Source organism: Filicampus tigris, chromosome 20 (assembly GCF_054856515.1).
Source record: "Filicampus tigris isolate MCC_2025a chromosome 20, RoL_Ftig_1.0, whole genome shotgun sequence".
In the NCBI taxonomy this organism is placed as follows: domain Eukaryota; kingdom Metazoa; phylum Chordata; class Actinopteri; order Syngnathiformes; family Syngnathidae; genus Filicampus; species Filicampus tigris.
Window position 1 is genome coordinate 5866195 of NC_141236.1, and position 16256 is coordinate 5882450.

Consider the following 16256-nt stretch of genomic DNA (forward strand, 5'->3'; position numbering starts at 1 on the left):
TGGAATAAGAGTTAATCCACCCGTTTTCAGCCATCTCAGGGGGCGGCCATTTTGTCATTTCTGTCGACTGAAAATGACATCACAACTACTCAGGGGTGACCTGTTTTCTGAAGCTGAGCCGTGATTGGTCGTTATCTCAGCCCTGAGTAGTTGTGATGTTATTTTCAGTCGACAGAAATGACAAAATGGCCGCCCCCTGAGATGGCTGAAAACGGGTGGATTTTGCTTCTTAACTCATATTCCACAAACGCCATATAAGTCAGAATGCCGTGTTTCAACTCGTGGGCCCGCTGGGAACATATTCTTGGAAAAAATATTTTTGGGTTGACTTCCTCTTCAAGCTATGTTATCAGATTCTTTTTTTTTAGATTTACTGTTAGGTTTTAAAGTGTATATTCATATATTTTAGAGTAATTTCGTTTTTTTTAATTATTTTACAGAAGTACAGGACTTAAATATCAGAAGGTTGCACTTCTTTTACCTGTCTCTTTTTTTTTTTTTTTTTTTAACATATAAACGTGTCTAGAGTGTTTGCCAGAGATGTGACAAGACAAGTCCCTGTCCTCCCATGAAAGGATCGCTCATGGGGAAAGTATGTGTGTGAATGCGTGAGCGTGTGTTAATGAGCCAGTACGTTTGTGATAAGGCTTTAGAGCTGCGGGGGGAAGGGTTGAGCAAGCGGACCCACCAGAACTGAACTTCCTTCCTGTGCTGCTCGAACTAGAGAGCGACATGCTTTTATAAATGGACGCTATAATGAGGAGCTTCCAGTCTCCTCGGCAACTTTGCATCGTCGAACGCAGCCAGCCATCGTCCTTTTCACCATCTCCATAATCTCTTCAAGCATCGACACCATGATTGCTTTCCTTATGCGTGCGCTTCTCCTTTGCGGGCTGCGGGAAACGGTGCTCTCTCTGCGCGGACATTGTACAGAAGATCAATGTTATGCCATTTTTGTGGCACAAAAAGACTTTCAGGGAGCGGGGAAAAGCTGCGGAGATTCCGATGGGGATTTGTTGTTATTCCTCGACGTGGAAGCGCAGGGACACTTACTAGCCGGCCTCAGCGGGAGTTTTTGGTTCGGCCCTACAAGGACGCTCACAGGCGCCAATAGTTGCACGTCGTGCACGGTGTGGAATGGAGGCAACCAGACGATCCAAACGACACCGTGCGGCAATAAACTCACTGGCTACATTTGCCAGTACCCCCAGCCTTGCATTGGCATCGCCGTCGCGGAAGGCGCCCAGGTGACATACACCGCGCCGATGGCGGGCTTTGAGCTGAACGCCACTTCACTTCACGTCCCTCGTGGAACGATCGCTGAAGTAGGGAAAATTGGCGCATTACATCCGGACACCAAGTATTTGTGTTTCGGATCAAGTTGGCTGCCAGCTCCGTGGAACTGCGAAGTGATGCTAGGCGGCTGCGAGGTCCACTGCAACTCCACATCCGGCTCTTGCGTGTGTCCGGCGGGAGCATACCTCCACGCCAACCGGCTCACCTGCAGCGATGACCCGTGTGACCGTTGCGCGCACCTATGTGACAACGCCACCGGAGCGTGCACGTGCCGCGCGGGCTACACCCTAGCCCCGGACGGGGAAAGCTGCGTGGACGTAGACGAGTGCGAGCAGCTGGACGTGTGCACGCTCGAGGGCGAGGAATGCGTGAACACGCGTGGTGAGTACGAGTGTCGCTGCAAAGATGGTTTCGAGGAGGAAGAGGGCGTGTGCGCGGATGTGAGCATCTGTGACAAATGCGAGCACATGAAGTGCGTGAAATCCAACGGCGTGTATGCGTGCGAGTGCCACGAAGGGTTCAGGGTGTCCCCACTCCAGCCCACTAAGTGTGAGATGTACTGCGATCAGCAGGACTGTCCGGCTAACTGCATCCCAAATCCTGCTCTGGAGGAAAAGGACATGCATCAGTGTTTCTGCCCGGAGGGCTACATCCAAGACATCCGCAACAACACCGCCTACTGCACAGACATCAACGAGTGCGAGATGCTGAGGCAGTGTGATCACACATGTGAAAACCTATTTGGGGGGTTTGTGTGTTCGTGTAACGAGGGCTATGAGTTGTTTGACGAATACATGTGCGTGCACCCGGAAGACGACGGATGGAAACCGGCGTACCCCACGCCGGCCGAGCCGCGTCCGGCCGCGTTGCCGTCTTACGTCAAAGCGGGCAGCATACTCGGCATTAGCGTGTTCCTCTTGCTTTGCCTGGTGCTGCTCTACTTGCTAGTTAGGAACTTGGCCAAACGTTGCGGTAGCCTTGATCTTTCCTCCCTCAAAGGGCCCGATATGGATATTTTCTACCTGCAGCAAGTCACCACGGAGACATACAAGCGGTTATCTTTTGACAAACAGTCAAAGTGCGACTCGCAAAGACTTTAACCGCAACACTGTTGACCTTTCAGATCAGGCACGTGCACAGATGGTGCTTCGGCACCACCCCTGGATGAGAATGTTTTTTTTTTTTGCCCTGGATGAGAAAATTGTCCTTTCGCCAGAGCTCTTTTTTTCCCCCTTTCGGGTATCTCGCTGAGCGGTGAATGCTAAATGTTGCAAAGGGTTACAGCTTTACTCATCCCAAGTAATTTTTCGTGCCACCACAAAATTTTAAATTTCATTTTCTTTTCGAATGTTATTATTAGCAAAGTTAGATACATCTATTTTTTTTGTGCGTGTACCTGCAACTACTGTAAGACGCTACCAAAGCAACAGATGCTGGAATTTAGGTAAACCGCCATTAATGCTCAGAAAACTAAAACACTGGCTACGTTTACATGGACAGCCTTTCTTTAATCCGATCAGAGTTCGGATTAAAATTATGATCGGATGCACTGTTTTCAGGGACATTGATCCGAATAGGACTTGTGTCCTAATCACACTTTGGCCCGAACAATTTATTTTGACATGCACGGATTGACCAAATATACCGGAAAGTAGTAGAAGACGACGCCGTAGCGACTTCTGTGACAACAAAACATCGCTCCGTCCATTTCTACTTTGATCGTTAGCATTATTTTGCTTATTTTTCCCCGTTTGCGCTGTTACATCAAGTTTATGCCGCTGCAAATGTACCAGTTCAGTCTGCTTCTTTTTTTTCCCCAAACTTTATCGACTCAAACAACACACAATATAACGCTCGCTCGCTTACTAGCTTCCGGGAATAACAAACACTTGACATGCACGGTAAAGACCGTTTGTTCCGAAAGTTCGGAATAAGTGTTTTCATGCGTCCCGATCGGATTGTCAATTGACATAAACCACCTCTCTCGTTCGGAATAAAATCTCGATCGCAACGGGCTCGATCGGCTCAGAATATTCCGAATGGGGTGTGTACATGAAACATTTTTATTCCGATCTGGCCTTTAATCCGAATAAACGTGTCCATGTAAACGTAGCCACTGTTTTGTTGTTCTTTTAAATGAAAAAAACAAGTCTATATTCATGAATGTGTTTGGCTTTTGTCCTTTGAATGACTATATCTCACAATGACAACGTCTCTCAATCGTATCTTTTAATCATGAATAGTTCTAATCGATCTAATTTGAAGGTACTTCAAAATCCTGTCCAAGTCTTTATCTATCCACAATGGCACTCAGTATAGTTCAGTTCTGCACCAAGGCTTCCTAATTGGAACAAATTTGCTGTCGCTGTCCAACTCAAAATATGGAGATATGTGCGTTTCACCGGATAATGTTTGGACTGCATTGAGAAATTAAAGAAAATGGCGAAAAATCTTACATCGAATCCCTGATATCCATTTGGACAATTTTACGGTCATAGTTTTTAACTTGTATCAGCCGGCAAATGAAACAACGTCCCCTTTATCAAGCAAGAACAGTGGAGTGCAACAATAGAGTTGTTTTTTTTTAGTTTTTCTTTTTTAACTCTGTTCTGATGTTTTAACATGAACGCGTGTGTATGATCATGACTTCTCTCGACAACAATCACTCTGACTTTAAAAACACTAAGCTAAAATAGGACATTTACTGTAAGTACATCTGTGGTCAGTATTTGATATTCTCAATATTGAGTGGATGTTTTTAATGCTGTTCTCTGTGTGAAATAATCCACTTGTTGGTCGCTTAACACTGAAAACTACAAATGCAATAATAACCAGTGTTAAATTAATTAATACCTCTCGGAAAAATGTCAATCTATGTTTGCAGTTGGCTTGGATTTCATTTGATTCTGAAAGTGAACCTAAGGTAGCAGCTGATGAGTGTATAATTGTATTACAGCTTGATATGTTATTATTCTAGATGGAAACATGCATTTATTCACAACATTACTGTCAAAAAGACCATGAATGTAAAACTGTGCTGCTATGAGCTACATAATTGCTGATATAAAAGAGTAATGGCACCTCATCATTATGTGCCCAAAGTTATTATAATGCAGCTGTAAAATGTACATGTGCCTTTATTTCTAAATTAAATGTTCATTGTTCAATTAATGTACCATTACTGAATGAATGATCGAATGTAACCAAAGTCCAAGTGCTTTAAAAAAAAACAAAAAAAAACATTAGATTTTCTTGAAAAAGAACAAGTGGATCACGTGTATTTCAATTCTTTTCATACAGCATGCAATTTAGTTCAGAATATGTGTTCATGATAATCATACAAAAAATAATAATAACTGATATAACTAACATACTTGATTGCTTATGGTCATTATGATTATTCTGCAGCATTAGTAGTACTTTATATAATGTAGTTTAGAAGTATAATCAACTCTACAGGCTGGGTCAGAACATTTCCAGGACTGGTGTCACAAACAATATAAAGTATTTCAAATGTATTTACCTTTAACGTAATCCCATCAGTCTGTTATGCTTTCATGCAGTTTCTCCAGCACTCTGTCGAATCCAGGGCATTGTGGGGAGGCTCATCATGGTCAAGAAAGTGTTAAAAGGTCGTTCTGCCAGAAGTCTCACGTGCTAAAAAAAAAAAAAAAAAAAAAAAAAGTTAAAAAAAAACCCACATCTTTGTTAGATGTGCTGTTTGATTTTCACGCCCACACTGAAGGTCCTGGAATATTTCTGACACATCTCGTATAGGCTTTAGATAGATAGACTTCCTTTTTTTTCTATACGATAAAAAAAAAAAAATCAGTTGCACATGAATCAAATGCGGTCAACGGACGTTGAAAATGATCAAGCGCGATTGCATTTGGCCAATTCAACGGACTTTGATTTACTGTATATCACTAAGAGTAACGCACAGTTAGTGCACAGTTTTGCACAACATATCCTACTACTATAGTCCAAAGTTGTTCTACTAGTGTGCATAGAATGTCATTCGCCACTGCAGTGGTGAAATGTATTATTGGTGAAAACGTTACTTTTAACGTTTGTTTTTTTTTTTTAGTAGTGACAACAAACATGGACCTAATCTGAACACGGAGGATGTCGAAAAAATAGCTCAAAAGGCTTTCCATATAACGGTGCAGACACTGGGAGGGGCAACTGCAACAAAGGGGAGTGGGTTAGCGTGCCTGCGGAATTGCGTGCGCAAAGCCCGGGCGCGTAATTTACGGCCGTGATGTTTTTTGAGGGCGTTCGAGAGGAGAAAGTTTCCTTGGAGGGCCAGTGAGCGCCGTAGAAGGATGCTTAAGAGCCACTTCCTTCCTCTGCTTCGTCGCCAACATGGAATGGGGAGATTATAAATGCGAGTCAAGCACTTTTCCCAACAAATACGCGTCTTGGCTGCAGGGCCGCACGACCGCATGAACGCACGCTCGTGTTCGAATATGAAGGATGCCACGGGATTGTTTGTTGCGGTGCTGGCTGTCCTGGTGGGAGGATTCGGTGGGACGGAGCCCGACGGTGGACTCTGCGTTGAGAGCAGCTGTTTCGCCGTGTTCCGCCACTCGAGCGACTTTACAAGCGCACAGAACCATTGCAAAGAAAGAAACGGGCTTTTAATGACCGTGAGTTCGTCTGCGTCGCGTGATGTACTCGCTCAACTTTTGAAGAACTTTTCGGGTCGATTCTGGATCGGTTTGCATCGTTTAACCGGCTGCCCGAACGCAACATCTCCTCTTAAAGGATATGAGTGGGTGACGAAAGACGCGGAAAGTGATTTGGACTTCTGGGCTCCCTCTTTCGACAGCAGCTGCTCTTCTCCACGCTGCGTCACAGTTTCCGATGTGGACGAGCTCCAGTGGGCTCAGGAGCCGTGTGACGCGCGAGTCACCGGCTTCCTGTGCGAGTACCACTTCGTATATTCGTGCTCGATTATAGCCGCGGGGGAAGCCCTTGTGTACAACACCCCCTTGGGTTTCGGGGGAGAACATCTGCTCTCCCTGCCGCCCGGAAGCATCGCCACGCTGACGTCAAGCAAGCGCAAGTTCGTTTGCTCCGAAATTTGGCTGGAGGCTCCGTGGAGCTGCGAGATCCTCGAAGGAGGCTGCGAGCACAAATGCGCCATCGATGACGACCACGAGCCTTCTTGCTCGTGCCCGCCCGGCCTCGCCGTCAACCCCGTGAATAAAATCACATGTGAAGTGGACGCGGGGGACCCGTGCGCGCGTTTAGGGTGCGAGTACGCCTGCTTGGAGGGGGACGACGGCGTGCATTCGTGCGTGTGCGACCATGGCTTCACTCTGGCGGCCGACGGGAAATCTTGCGTGGACTTCAACGACTGCTCGGATGAGCGACAATGTCCTGGAGATCATTTCCGGTGCGTCAACACCATGGGTAGCTTTAAATGCGAATGCGAGGTCGGATTCAAGATGACGGGCGGATTGTGCGTGGATCACAACGAGTGCGCGTCTGCCCCGTGTGAGCACGAGTGCGACAACACGCCCGGGAGTTACAAATGCTCCTGCTACGACGGCTATCGAGTGGACCCGCTGGCCACGAACAAGTGTGAGCTGCACTGTGGCAAGGAGGAGTGCATAGCGGAGTGCGACCCAAATGACAAGTACCAGTGCTTCTGTCCTGGTGGTTACATCGCGGAGGAGAGGGTCGACCACACCGTGTGCATAGACATGGACGAATGCGCCTTTTTGTACTGCGAGCATGGCTGCAAGAACACTTACGGCGGCTATGTTTGCTCTTGTCGTAAAGGATTCATATTGATTAATGAGGTGTTTTGCGCCAGAAACGAGGACGAAGATGAAGAGACGGAGGGCTCCGGGGAAGTTGCAACAACGCCAAGCACTTTCACGGTAACGCCACACGAGGTCGCTCCAACTCAGAAGCCCTCGGCGGTGACCGTAGGCGGCCTGGTGGCCATAATAGTGTGCTGTGTTCTTTTTATTGTGGTGGTGGTCTTTTTGTGTCAGCACATCCTGAACAAAAGGGAGAAAGTGGGGAGAGAGGCCGCGTATAAAACTCCAGACGGGGGGGAGACCCACAGTTTACACGGGATGGGGGGTGAAGCTTCATAAAAAGGAAGAAGGAGGACATTGGAAAAGCATGACATGTGAATGTAGAGGAAGGGATTTGCCGACCCCCCCCCAAAAAAAAAATCTATTTTACGACCGTTTTTAATTTTAGCAACGACGAACATAAAGGGGAACAGTACCCACAAGACCTGCACAGGGAAGCATTTTTCAACTTGACTTTTGGTTACTTCTGCAGCAGACACAATGGAACGAAAACAAATGTACACACGAACTGGTTTTGCGCTGAAACGCTAATAAAATACACACCCTCCCTAAAGTTTGGTGTCCTGCTCGAAACTCTCAGGCTAATTGTGCCATCAACTGGTCAAATGGGTGTACTGTAACTGAAACAATGACGAGTGCAGTGTTTCCAAACCGCACATACTGTATTTTACACGCGTTTAATTGAATACAATTATAATACTATTACAGTTCATAACAATAAGTAGATAGGGTTAATTGTACCACACTAAAATAAGTCCTCAATTTGATTCGAATATCAGTTGCATATGATTAAAATGTGATAAACTGATGTAACGTTCCCCTCTTCCTCTCAAAAATAATAAAATAGTATTTCAGTTTAACACATTTAAATAATGTGCATTTGTATTACATTAAAAAAACGTTTTTTTTTTTTGTTATCTAAATGTGCATTTGAACAATCCAATGATTTACACAGCATTTGCGATCAGCTTCACCTCTTCAGCATTCACACACTGTGAAGCCAAATGTATTTACTTGAACATTTTTGAGAAGGAAAAATCAAGATACAAACGATGTCGGTTTACCACATTTTAATAATGTGCAACAGAGGTACATGTTCAAATGACGCAATTTTAAAAGGACAGTTTTTCAGTGCATTGAATATGCATTTAATCCATCGTGCCATTTACACATCACCGGCATAAAATAGATGAACAAAAATACATTATTGCATCTAGCCATAATATCACTACTATGTCGTCCAATATGCAAAATGTGAATTGCAATGAAACAGACCTCTATCAAATCAGCAGTTCCCATTTAAATAAATTACCCCCCTCTAATTGTTGTTAGTTGCTTAGCCAACTTCTCATATTTTATTATGTAAAGGGAATGTTTTCTCCAATCCACTAAAAATATTTAAAGATAAACTTTGTGATTGGATTGAGTGGTTGGGAAGTGATCGCAATGTTGTCCTCTTTTCGACAATGTGTGCAGTTGAAAATTGCAAAATGTGTGTTTTGACAGAGTGACACAATGAACAGAAGCTTTTCCGGTTTTTCAAATTAAAGTGCAACTTAAACAATTTAACGTACATTAGTGACGCTGTGACACGCAGGACTGATTTTCTTTTCATTCACCTCCGCACGAGTGAAACACACACTAGAGAAATCATTTCACATGTCCTACTGAAACATGCCGAGAGTCATTTCATTTCATTAAATTTCACAAGCATATGTGAGAGAATTCATTTGTGTATGTAAATGCATTTCACTTGGTGGCATTGTAAAATGTCATTAAGAATAATGAATTGCTGATACAGTATATATAAGGATGATAACATTAAAATGTACTAAGTAGTTGTAGTTACAATTTGTAATTATTACAAATTATTTTTTAATCCTCCATTGACCAACATTTGTTCTTTTCTTTGGCTCATTCCCCAAATTGCTCGTCCTAAAAATAAAAGGCTGCACCTTCTGTGTGGAATTCATCTCAAACATGAAATGAACTTTCAACATCAATCAATCAAAACGGAACATCAATATCTTGGTCACGTGACAATTTAAAAAAAAATTTTTTTTTTTACAGTTCATTTACTGGTTCTGTTGTATGCTACAATCTGTTATAATGTAAGATTTAGATTTTGTATACAGGAAACATACACGATAAATGTAACAGATGTCTTATTCTTTTTTAAGTGAGCTAATACAAGTGGTCAAGTGATTAGATTTGCTTCTCTCATTCGATGAAATTAAATGTGATAAGAGGCTGCAATGAACCATATGTTGACGGAGAGAGCCGAGGCACAATTGTGTGGGAGCAGCTGGAACAGGAGTCATTACAGTGCGGCCCTTTGTTCGTTATCAGAAATATACAACCACATTAACTTGTTTGAATGCGGTTTTATCAGGAGGAGTTCATTTCAGTTGATGAGTGGCTTTTTTTTGTGTGGCAAGCCGCACCAGTGAACTATGAACCAATGTAAGGCAAACAGTCTTATGCAATTTCCTCCTCTTTTATGGAGCTGCCCCGCTCGTGCGCGGCGCTCGACAGTAGCCGCTTTACGATAAAGCCGCTGTGAAGGCATCATCTTGAGAAGCTCGATTTTCAATGTGTGCCCCGCCAGGATGGACTGCGGAAAGCGCAACTTGTGGGCGCTGGCTCTTCAGCTGCTTTTCATTGGTGTGAATGTGGAGGTAGGTGCTTCACCCTTCTCTCAATGCCAATTGCGTGTATGTGTTGTTGTCGTTTTTTTGTTGTTGTTTTTAAGTACTGCAACAGTGCTGCTTGGAAGTTTGTGTATTGTTTACTATAGTCATTCTATTATTTTAATCATTTTTTTATGAAAGCATGTGAACTGAAGACTAAATATGTATGCACATACGTATGTACTGCATGTATGGTCACTTTGCTCTGAGAACTTCCTGATTGAAGCCGCCCAATGGCGAGGCACTGCTTAATCGTTCGGAGTCTTGATCTTATGACAAAAATGTGAACTGAAACTGCAAGAGCGTCGCACCAAATTGTGGGTCCCCCCTAATCCCTGATTCACCAACTGAAGTGGATCCTTAAATCAATCAGCGGAAAGGGCATATTGATATGTCTTGACATATATATATTTATACACGTCTTTGGAATTGAATGAGTTCAATCAATATTTATTTAAAGCTGAAGTCAACCCAAAGATATTTTTTTCAAAAATATGATCCCAGCAGGCCCACTAGTTGAAAGACGTAATTCTGATTAATTTTGCGTTTGTGGAATATAAATTAAGCAGCAAAATGCACTCGTTTTTAGCCATCTCTTGGGGCGGCCATTTTGTTCTCTGTCGACTGAAAATGACATCACAACTGCTCACAACGACCAATCACAGCTGACCTGTTTTCTGAATCTGAGCCGTGATTGGCCGTTGTGAGCTTTTGTGATGTCATTTTCAGTCGAAAGAAGACAAAATGGCCGCCCCCGGAGATGGCGAAAAATGAGTGGATTAACACTTTTTCCACAAACGCAATATTTATCAGAATGCTCCGTTTCAACTAGTGGGCTTGCATAGAACATATTCTTGGAAAAAGAAAAATGTTTGCGTTGTCTTCCCCTTTAACTCATTCACTGCCAGGGAGATAATTATTTCTCTTTTCACAGTCCAGCCATTCAATCCCAGGAACTTTTGACTATGTCATCATCACACAGCAAAACTAGGCACACATCATATTTACTATTTTTTTTTTATATTTATGGCCTTGAAGTGTTTTTCATCCAAATATTTTCTATTATTAAGACTGTTAGTGTAAATTAGAGATGATTAGAAGACAGAATATTTCGGTTTATGATTCCCTGTACGGTCTAATAAATGATTTGGGTTTTTTTTCCTCCAGGTTGTCAGGTGTTACCCATCTTGTAAACTATACGGCCTTGTAGCCGCTTGTCACAGACAGAATCACCAGTGGGTGCCTTCTCTGCCTCCAAACATTACCCACCTCTACTTGGAGATGAACAGACTCGCTGAGATTAACAGCACGTCGCTCCAAAATCTGGAGCAGCTGCTGGAATTGGATCTGGGGAAGCAGGAAGTGACGCTCACGATAAGGAACGGCGCCTTCCTCGGGCAGACAAAGTTAGTTCGTTTGGTTCTGGGCGACAACGGCGGACTTCAACTGGAGCCGCGAGCGTTTGCAGGGATGGTCAGTTTGAAATATCTCTTCATGGACAACTGCGGTTTGACAGACTCCGTATTGGCGCACAACTACCTGGAGCCGCTCCTGTCCTTAGAAGCGCTGAACCTTTTTGGTAACGACATCCAAAAACTCAAACCTGGACTTTTCTTCCGAAACCTCTCAAAGTTGACCGAGATAAACCTCATGTTGAATGACATCGAACAACTATGTGAAGAAGATCTCATCGGTTTCAAAGGGAAGTACCTCACATACTTGAATTTAGACTCCAACGACTTGTACAAAATGGCCTCGGTCGATTTCGACTGGGAAAGATGCGGAAACCCGTTTCGAGGAATGGCCTTCAATATCCTCGATTTATCGAGCAACGGCTTCAACGTGCCCACAACCCGACGATTTCTCATAGCAATGCAGGGGACTCCCGTTTCTCATCTCATATTGTCCGGGTACTTGGGCAAAGGTTTCTCACATGACAACCTCCCAGATCCAGACAGGCAAACATTTGAAGGTCTTGCAAACAGCGATTTAAGCATTTTCGATCTGTCCAAAAACCGCATATTTGCTTTGCAGAGAGCCGTCTTCAGTCCTCTGAGCAGTGCGATAATCATTGACGTCTCACAAAACAAAATCAATCAAATTAATAACCAGGCCTTCAGTGGTGTGCAGGGAAATTTACGATTGCTCAACTTGTCGTTCAATATTCTCGGAGAAATATATTCACACACGTTTAGCAATCTGACAGCGCTTCGGGTTTTGGACTTGTCTTTTAATAACATCGGCGTGCTGGGATATCAAGCTTTTGAAGGTCTTCCTAAATTGCGAGCCTTATACATGACAGGAAACTCCCTGCGGAATTTGGGTTCTCCTGCTCCCTTGCCAAACCTTGAATTTCTCCTTCTGGGTGACAATCGGTTGGTTGATCTCTACGATGTGGATAAACTAAGCATCAACCCGATTCACGTGGACGTGACAAACAACCGATTAACAAACCTCGAGGATGTTTATCTCATTTTAACTCATTTCAAACATCTGCAGAATTTCTTCTTTGGCGGTAATTTCATTAAATGGTGCACACTCGGTCAGAACATCTCAATTCCTCTTAATAGCAGTTTACAAATTCTGGATCTTCACGATAGCTCCCTGCAGTTGATTTGGGCCGAGGGCACATGCCTCGATGTGTTTGATCATCTCGAGAATCTGCTGGGTCTAAATTTAAGCTTCAATTCCCTCACGAGTCTCCCGGCGGGCATTTTTGGCGGTCTCAGCTCCGTCGTTGAGCTCGATCTGTCATCCAACGCGCTGACCTATCTGCATCCAAATGTTTTTCCCAACAGTCTGAGAAACCTTGACCTTCGAAATAACTTCTTGGCCAACCCAGATCCGATGACCTTTGACTCCCTCTTCCTCCTCAGCCTTTCGGGAAATCGCTTTTACTGCGACTGTCATCTCGGGAGCTTCCTCGAGTGGATGAACGAGACCAACGTAACCTTAATCGGTCCCGAGGATTACCGATGCGAGTTCCCGTTTTTTCACTACGACCTTCCCCTGCTCAACTACTCCCGGATCATAGAAGAGTGTGAGGTGGATGACGAGTCGGCGGTCCAAGAGCTTAAATTTGCCCTCTTCATCTTCTCCGCCCTCCTCATTCTCACCATCACGCTTTGCGGGATCGCTTACGCTCGTCTTCGTGGATGCGTTTATATTACTTACAAAAAAATTGTCGGGAGAGTTCTCGAGGATCCCAAAGCGCCGCCTCCTTTACAGGACGCGCAGTATGACGTCTACCTGTGCTTCAGCAACACGGACTATATGTGGGTGGAAGCCGCTTTACTCAAAAAGCTGGACAGCAAGTTTGCGGAGGAGAACATCCTGCACTGTTGTTTCGAGGCCAGAGATTTCCTGCCCGGTGAGGACCACCTGTCCAACATTAGGGATGCCATCTGGGGCAGCAGGAAGACTGTGTGTGTTGTCTCCAAGGAGTTCCTTAAAGGTACGGTTTCAGCTGCTTTTCTCATTTAAAGCGGAAGTCAACCCAAACATATTTTTTCCAAGAATATGTTCCCAGCAGGCCCACGGGTTGAAACACAGCATTCGGATTATTTTTGCGTTTGTGGAATATGAGTTAAGCAGCAAAATGCACTCTTTTTTTTTAGCCATCTCTGGGGGCGGCCATTTTGACTTCTGTCGACCGAAAGTGACATCACAACTGATCCCAACGACCAATCACGGCTAACCTGTTTTCTGAATCTGAGCCGTGATTGGTCGCTGTGAGCAGTTGTGATGTCATTTTCAGTCGACAAAAGACAAAATGGCCGCCCCCCGAGATGGCTAAAAAGCAAGTGCATTTTGCTGCTTAACTTATATTCCACAAACACAAAATTTATCAGAATGCCCTTTCAACTAGTGGGCCTGCTGGGAACATATTTTTGAAAAAATATATATTTGGGTTGACTCCCACTTTAAGAAAGCAAGTACTTAAAAAAATAGCCTGACTAATTTTTTCCATCTATGTAATCATCCATTACGTTCTGTCCCGTGGTCCTCATTAATATTTATCGTATTGCTCTCAAGTGCAAATGCAAATGTTTCCCCATCTAATTATATTGCCCCCTTTCTTCAGACGGCTGGTGCTTGGAGGCGTTCACCTTGGCTCAGGGCCGAACGCTGAATGAGCTCAGAAATGTTCTGATTATGTTGGTGGTCGGGAAGGTCAGTGCTTCTCCCCGAACATTCTCTGTTGCCGTTTTGTTCTGTGTGCCTTTTAGCCTTGTGCCGTGTTTTCGAATTGGGTCATTTAGAGCATGTCAGAAACAATCCCAGGGGGGGAAATTATGTAAATGCAAAGAAAAAAAAAAAGCACCGTAACTGTTGAATGGTTTTGGCTCATGAGACGAACACGAAATAATAGTGAGGAAAGGTCTGGGTGACTTTCATGCAAAACTATGATCCAGAAAACAACAGTAATAAGGTGGAAGTGCAGTTTGGAGCTTATTATAGGAAAGATCACGGCCAGGTGACCAACTGTCCTGTGGGATGAGGTTTAGCATCATTTGCTAGCATCTTTTCGTGAATACATGTGTACAGTAGTTCATGTGATAAAGTTTGTGTAAGCCTAGGCATATTTTTCTATAAAATGGTTGCCAAATTACAACTTCTGTAGTAGGCTTTCGTAAGATCGAACAGCCACCCGGAATTGACTGTGTTCAACCTCATCCATCCATACTGTATATGAAAAAACTGCTTCAGTGTCATCAGAAAACACGAGTTAAACATTTCAATAAAACACAAATACACACCAAGTTGATATGCTATACCCTGATGTAACCCAACTAAAGGTGGCTCACTACCAGCTGATGAAGTACAATGCAGTCCGAGCGTTCGTCCAGAGGAGAGAGTACCTCACCTGGCCAGAGGACCCTCAGGACCTGGAGTGGTTTTACGAGCGCCTCGTCTCCAAGATACTCAAAGACAGTGAGGTGAAGAAGTTGGACGAGGACGTGCCAAAGCCTGACAATCCACCTGGAAATGACATCCAGCTTGAGAACATTGTAGCACAGCAGTGACCTGTCAACATCTGAATACAAAAGCACTCCCATACTGCGGATTTGGTGACAGCACCTTTTCCCCCCCAATAGTTAAAAGTAAGAAAACAGTTGCAGAGAGGCAGAAATTGTTCATTGACTTTATAGAAGGGGTACTCAAATACTAATCTTAAAGGGCCAAAAATATATTTCCAATGGATCAAAGCTCCATTCATTGAGATCGTGAAAATTCTAAACCCTTTTCAATTCCATTTTGTCATAACAACAAAACATGATCCGTGTCCTCCGGGTCTTTAATTGCGTGACATCACGGGAACAATATACAGTCTCAGAGCAGTCGAGGGGGAGTTGAAGCTTGGTGACGCGCACGCCAACTGTTGCACTAGCTTGGATGTTGTTGATTGAATTGAATCAGTTTTGGAAACCGACAGGCACTTACTTGAGTTTTGCCGTGCAAGCTTTCTTCAGTCGGAACAGCTCTTTCCACCATATGAAGGTACGTTGTCGTTTTCTAAACTCACAATTGCGTTTACAGTAGCGTTTCACGCGTCCAACTAAAAAAATCAAATAAAATCCCCCCCTCCTCCCCGCTTTCACCCCACCACAAGATCCACCAAACACACAGGTGAGTGTACCTGCTAATAAGTAAAACCACTCCCCCTGGTGACAACACCAATCACTTGTCAAAGTGGAGTGCGCGCGCTCCCGGCTCGTGCACAACAAACAAGCACACACCCCAAAGAGGAAAAAAGCCACTAATAAACACTATATGGCTCCTACAAAACGTATCTTGGTGCAACAAGTAATGGCTTTCTGATAACAAAGCACTTACAGTAAGAATACTTGTGTTGCCACTCACGTTGTCATTGACCCACATTGCCGAAGCACTTACCGATTTGTAGCCTGTATACTTCTTTCTTTCGTGTGATTCTGTGCATTTCTACTGTATTTATGTGTTTGTATTTTTAAACCCATTTCTGATATACTGTATTTGAGTTGAATTAATGACAGGACCCGTGTTTTTGTCAACTATTTTAGTTTGGCAAATGAGGACTATATTTTTATTATTTTTGAATGAAAAGAACATTTGGTTATAAATTACAGTTTTGTCGAATGTGAAAAAAACAAAAAAAAAAACAACCTCAATACATGGACAATATTTTAAGGATAGTGAGTTCCAAAATTTGTTTTGTTATTAACAATAATGATACCAAATTAAATCTGTCATTTTATTGATATTTGATAGTGTTATTTTTTTAAATGCTTATAAATAACCCTCCAAAGTTCATTCAAATACCATTTTGAAAAATCCTACTGAATGCAAATGAGAAATGGCTCTATAATTACATGAGTTTGTCATGAAATTATGTTCAATAGGATTCATAATGTTCTCTTCTAACTGTTCTTGCTGATGCAGTTTGATAAATATA

At 43.5% G+C, this 16256-nt stretch overlaps 3 protein-coding genes and 1 long non-coding RNA gene across 5 annotated transcripts in view; 3 read left to right on the plus strand and 1 right to left on the minus strand.

The window, feature by feature from the left end:
• LOC147127994 (uncharacterized) overlaps window positions 1–15423 on the minus strand; it is a 28835-nt gene extending 13412 nt beyond the window's left edge. For both annotated transcript variants that reach the window (XR_015083805.1, XR_015083806.1), the window contains exons 1-3: window positions 15266–15423; window positions 14688–14803; window positions 4820–4953 (exon numbers count right to left, since the gene is read on the minus strand). This is a non-coding gene — a long non-coding RNA (uncharacterized LOC147127994). The remainder of the gene's footprint in view (window positions 1–4819; window positions 4954–14687; window positions 14804–15265) is intronic.
• Window positions 720–4483, plus strand: LOC147127995 (thrombomodulin-like). Its single transcript, XM_086018518.1, has one exon. The coding sequence runs from the start codon at window positions 855–857 to the stop codon at window positions 2394–2396; it is 1542 nt and encodes a 513-aa protein (XP_085874644.1). The 5' UTR covers window positions 720–854; the 3' UTR covers window positions 2397–4483.
• Window positions 5538–7683, plus strand: LOC147127996 (thrombomodulin-like). Its single transcript, XM_086019035.1, has one exon. The coding sequence runs from the start codon at window positions 5682–5684 to the stop codon at window positions 7407–7409; it is 1728 nt and encodes a 575-aa protein (XP_085875161.1). The 5' UTR covers window positions 5538–5681; the 3' UTR covers window positions 7410–7683.
• Window positions 9639–16058, plus strand: LOC147127997 (toll-like receptor 5). The gene is made up of 4 exons (XM_086018517.1): window positions 9639–9808; window positions 10988–13274; window positions 13905–13993; window positions 14620–16058. The coding sequence occupies exons 1-4, from the start codon at window positions 9740–9742 to the stop codon at window positions 14845–14847; spliced, it is 2673 nt and encodes an 890-aa protein (XP_085874643.1). The 5' UTR covers window positions 9639–9739; the 3' UTR covers window positions 14848–16058.
• The last annotated feature ends 198 nt before the right edge of the window (window positions 16059–16256 follow it).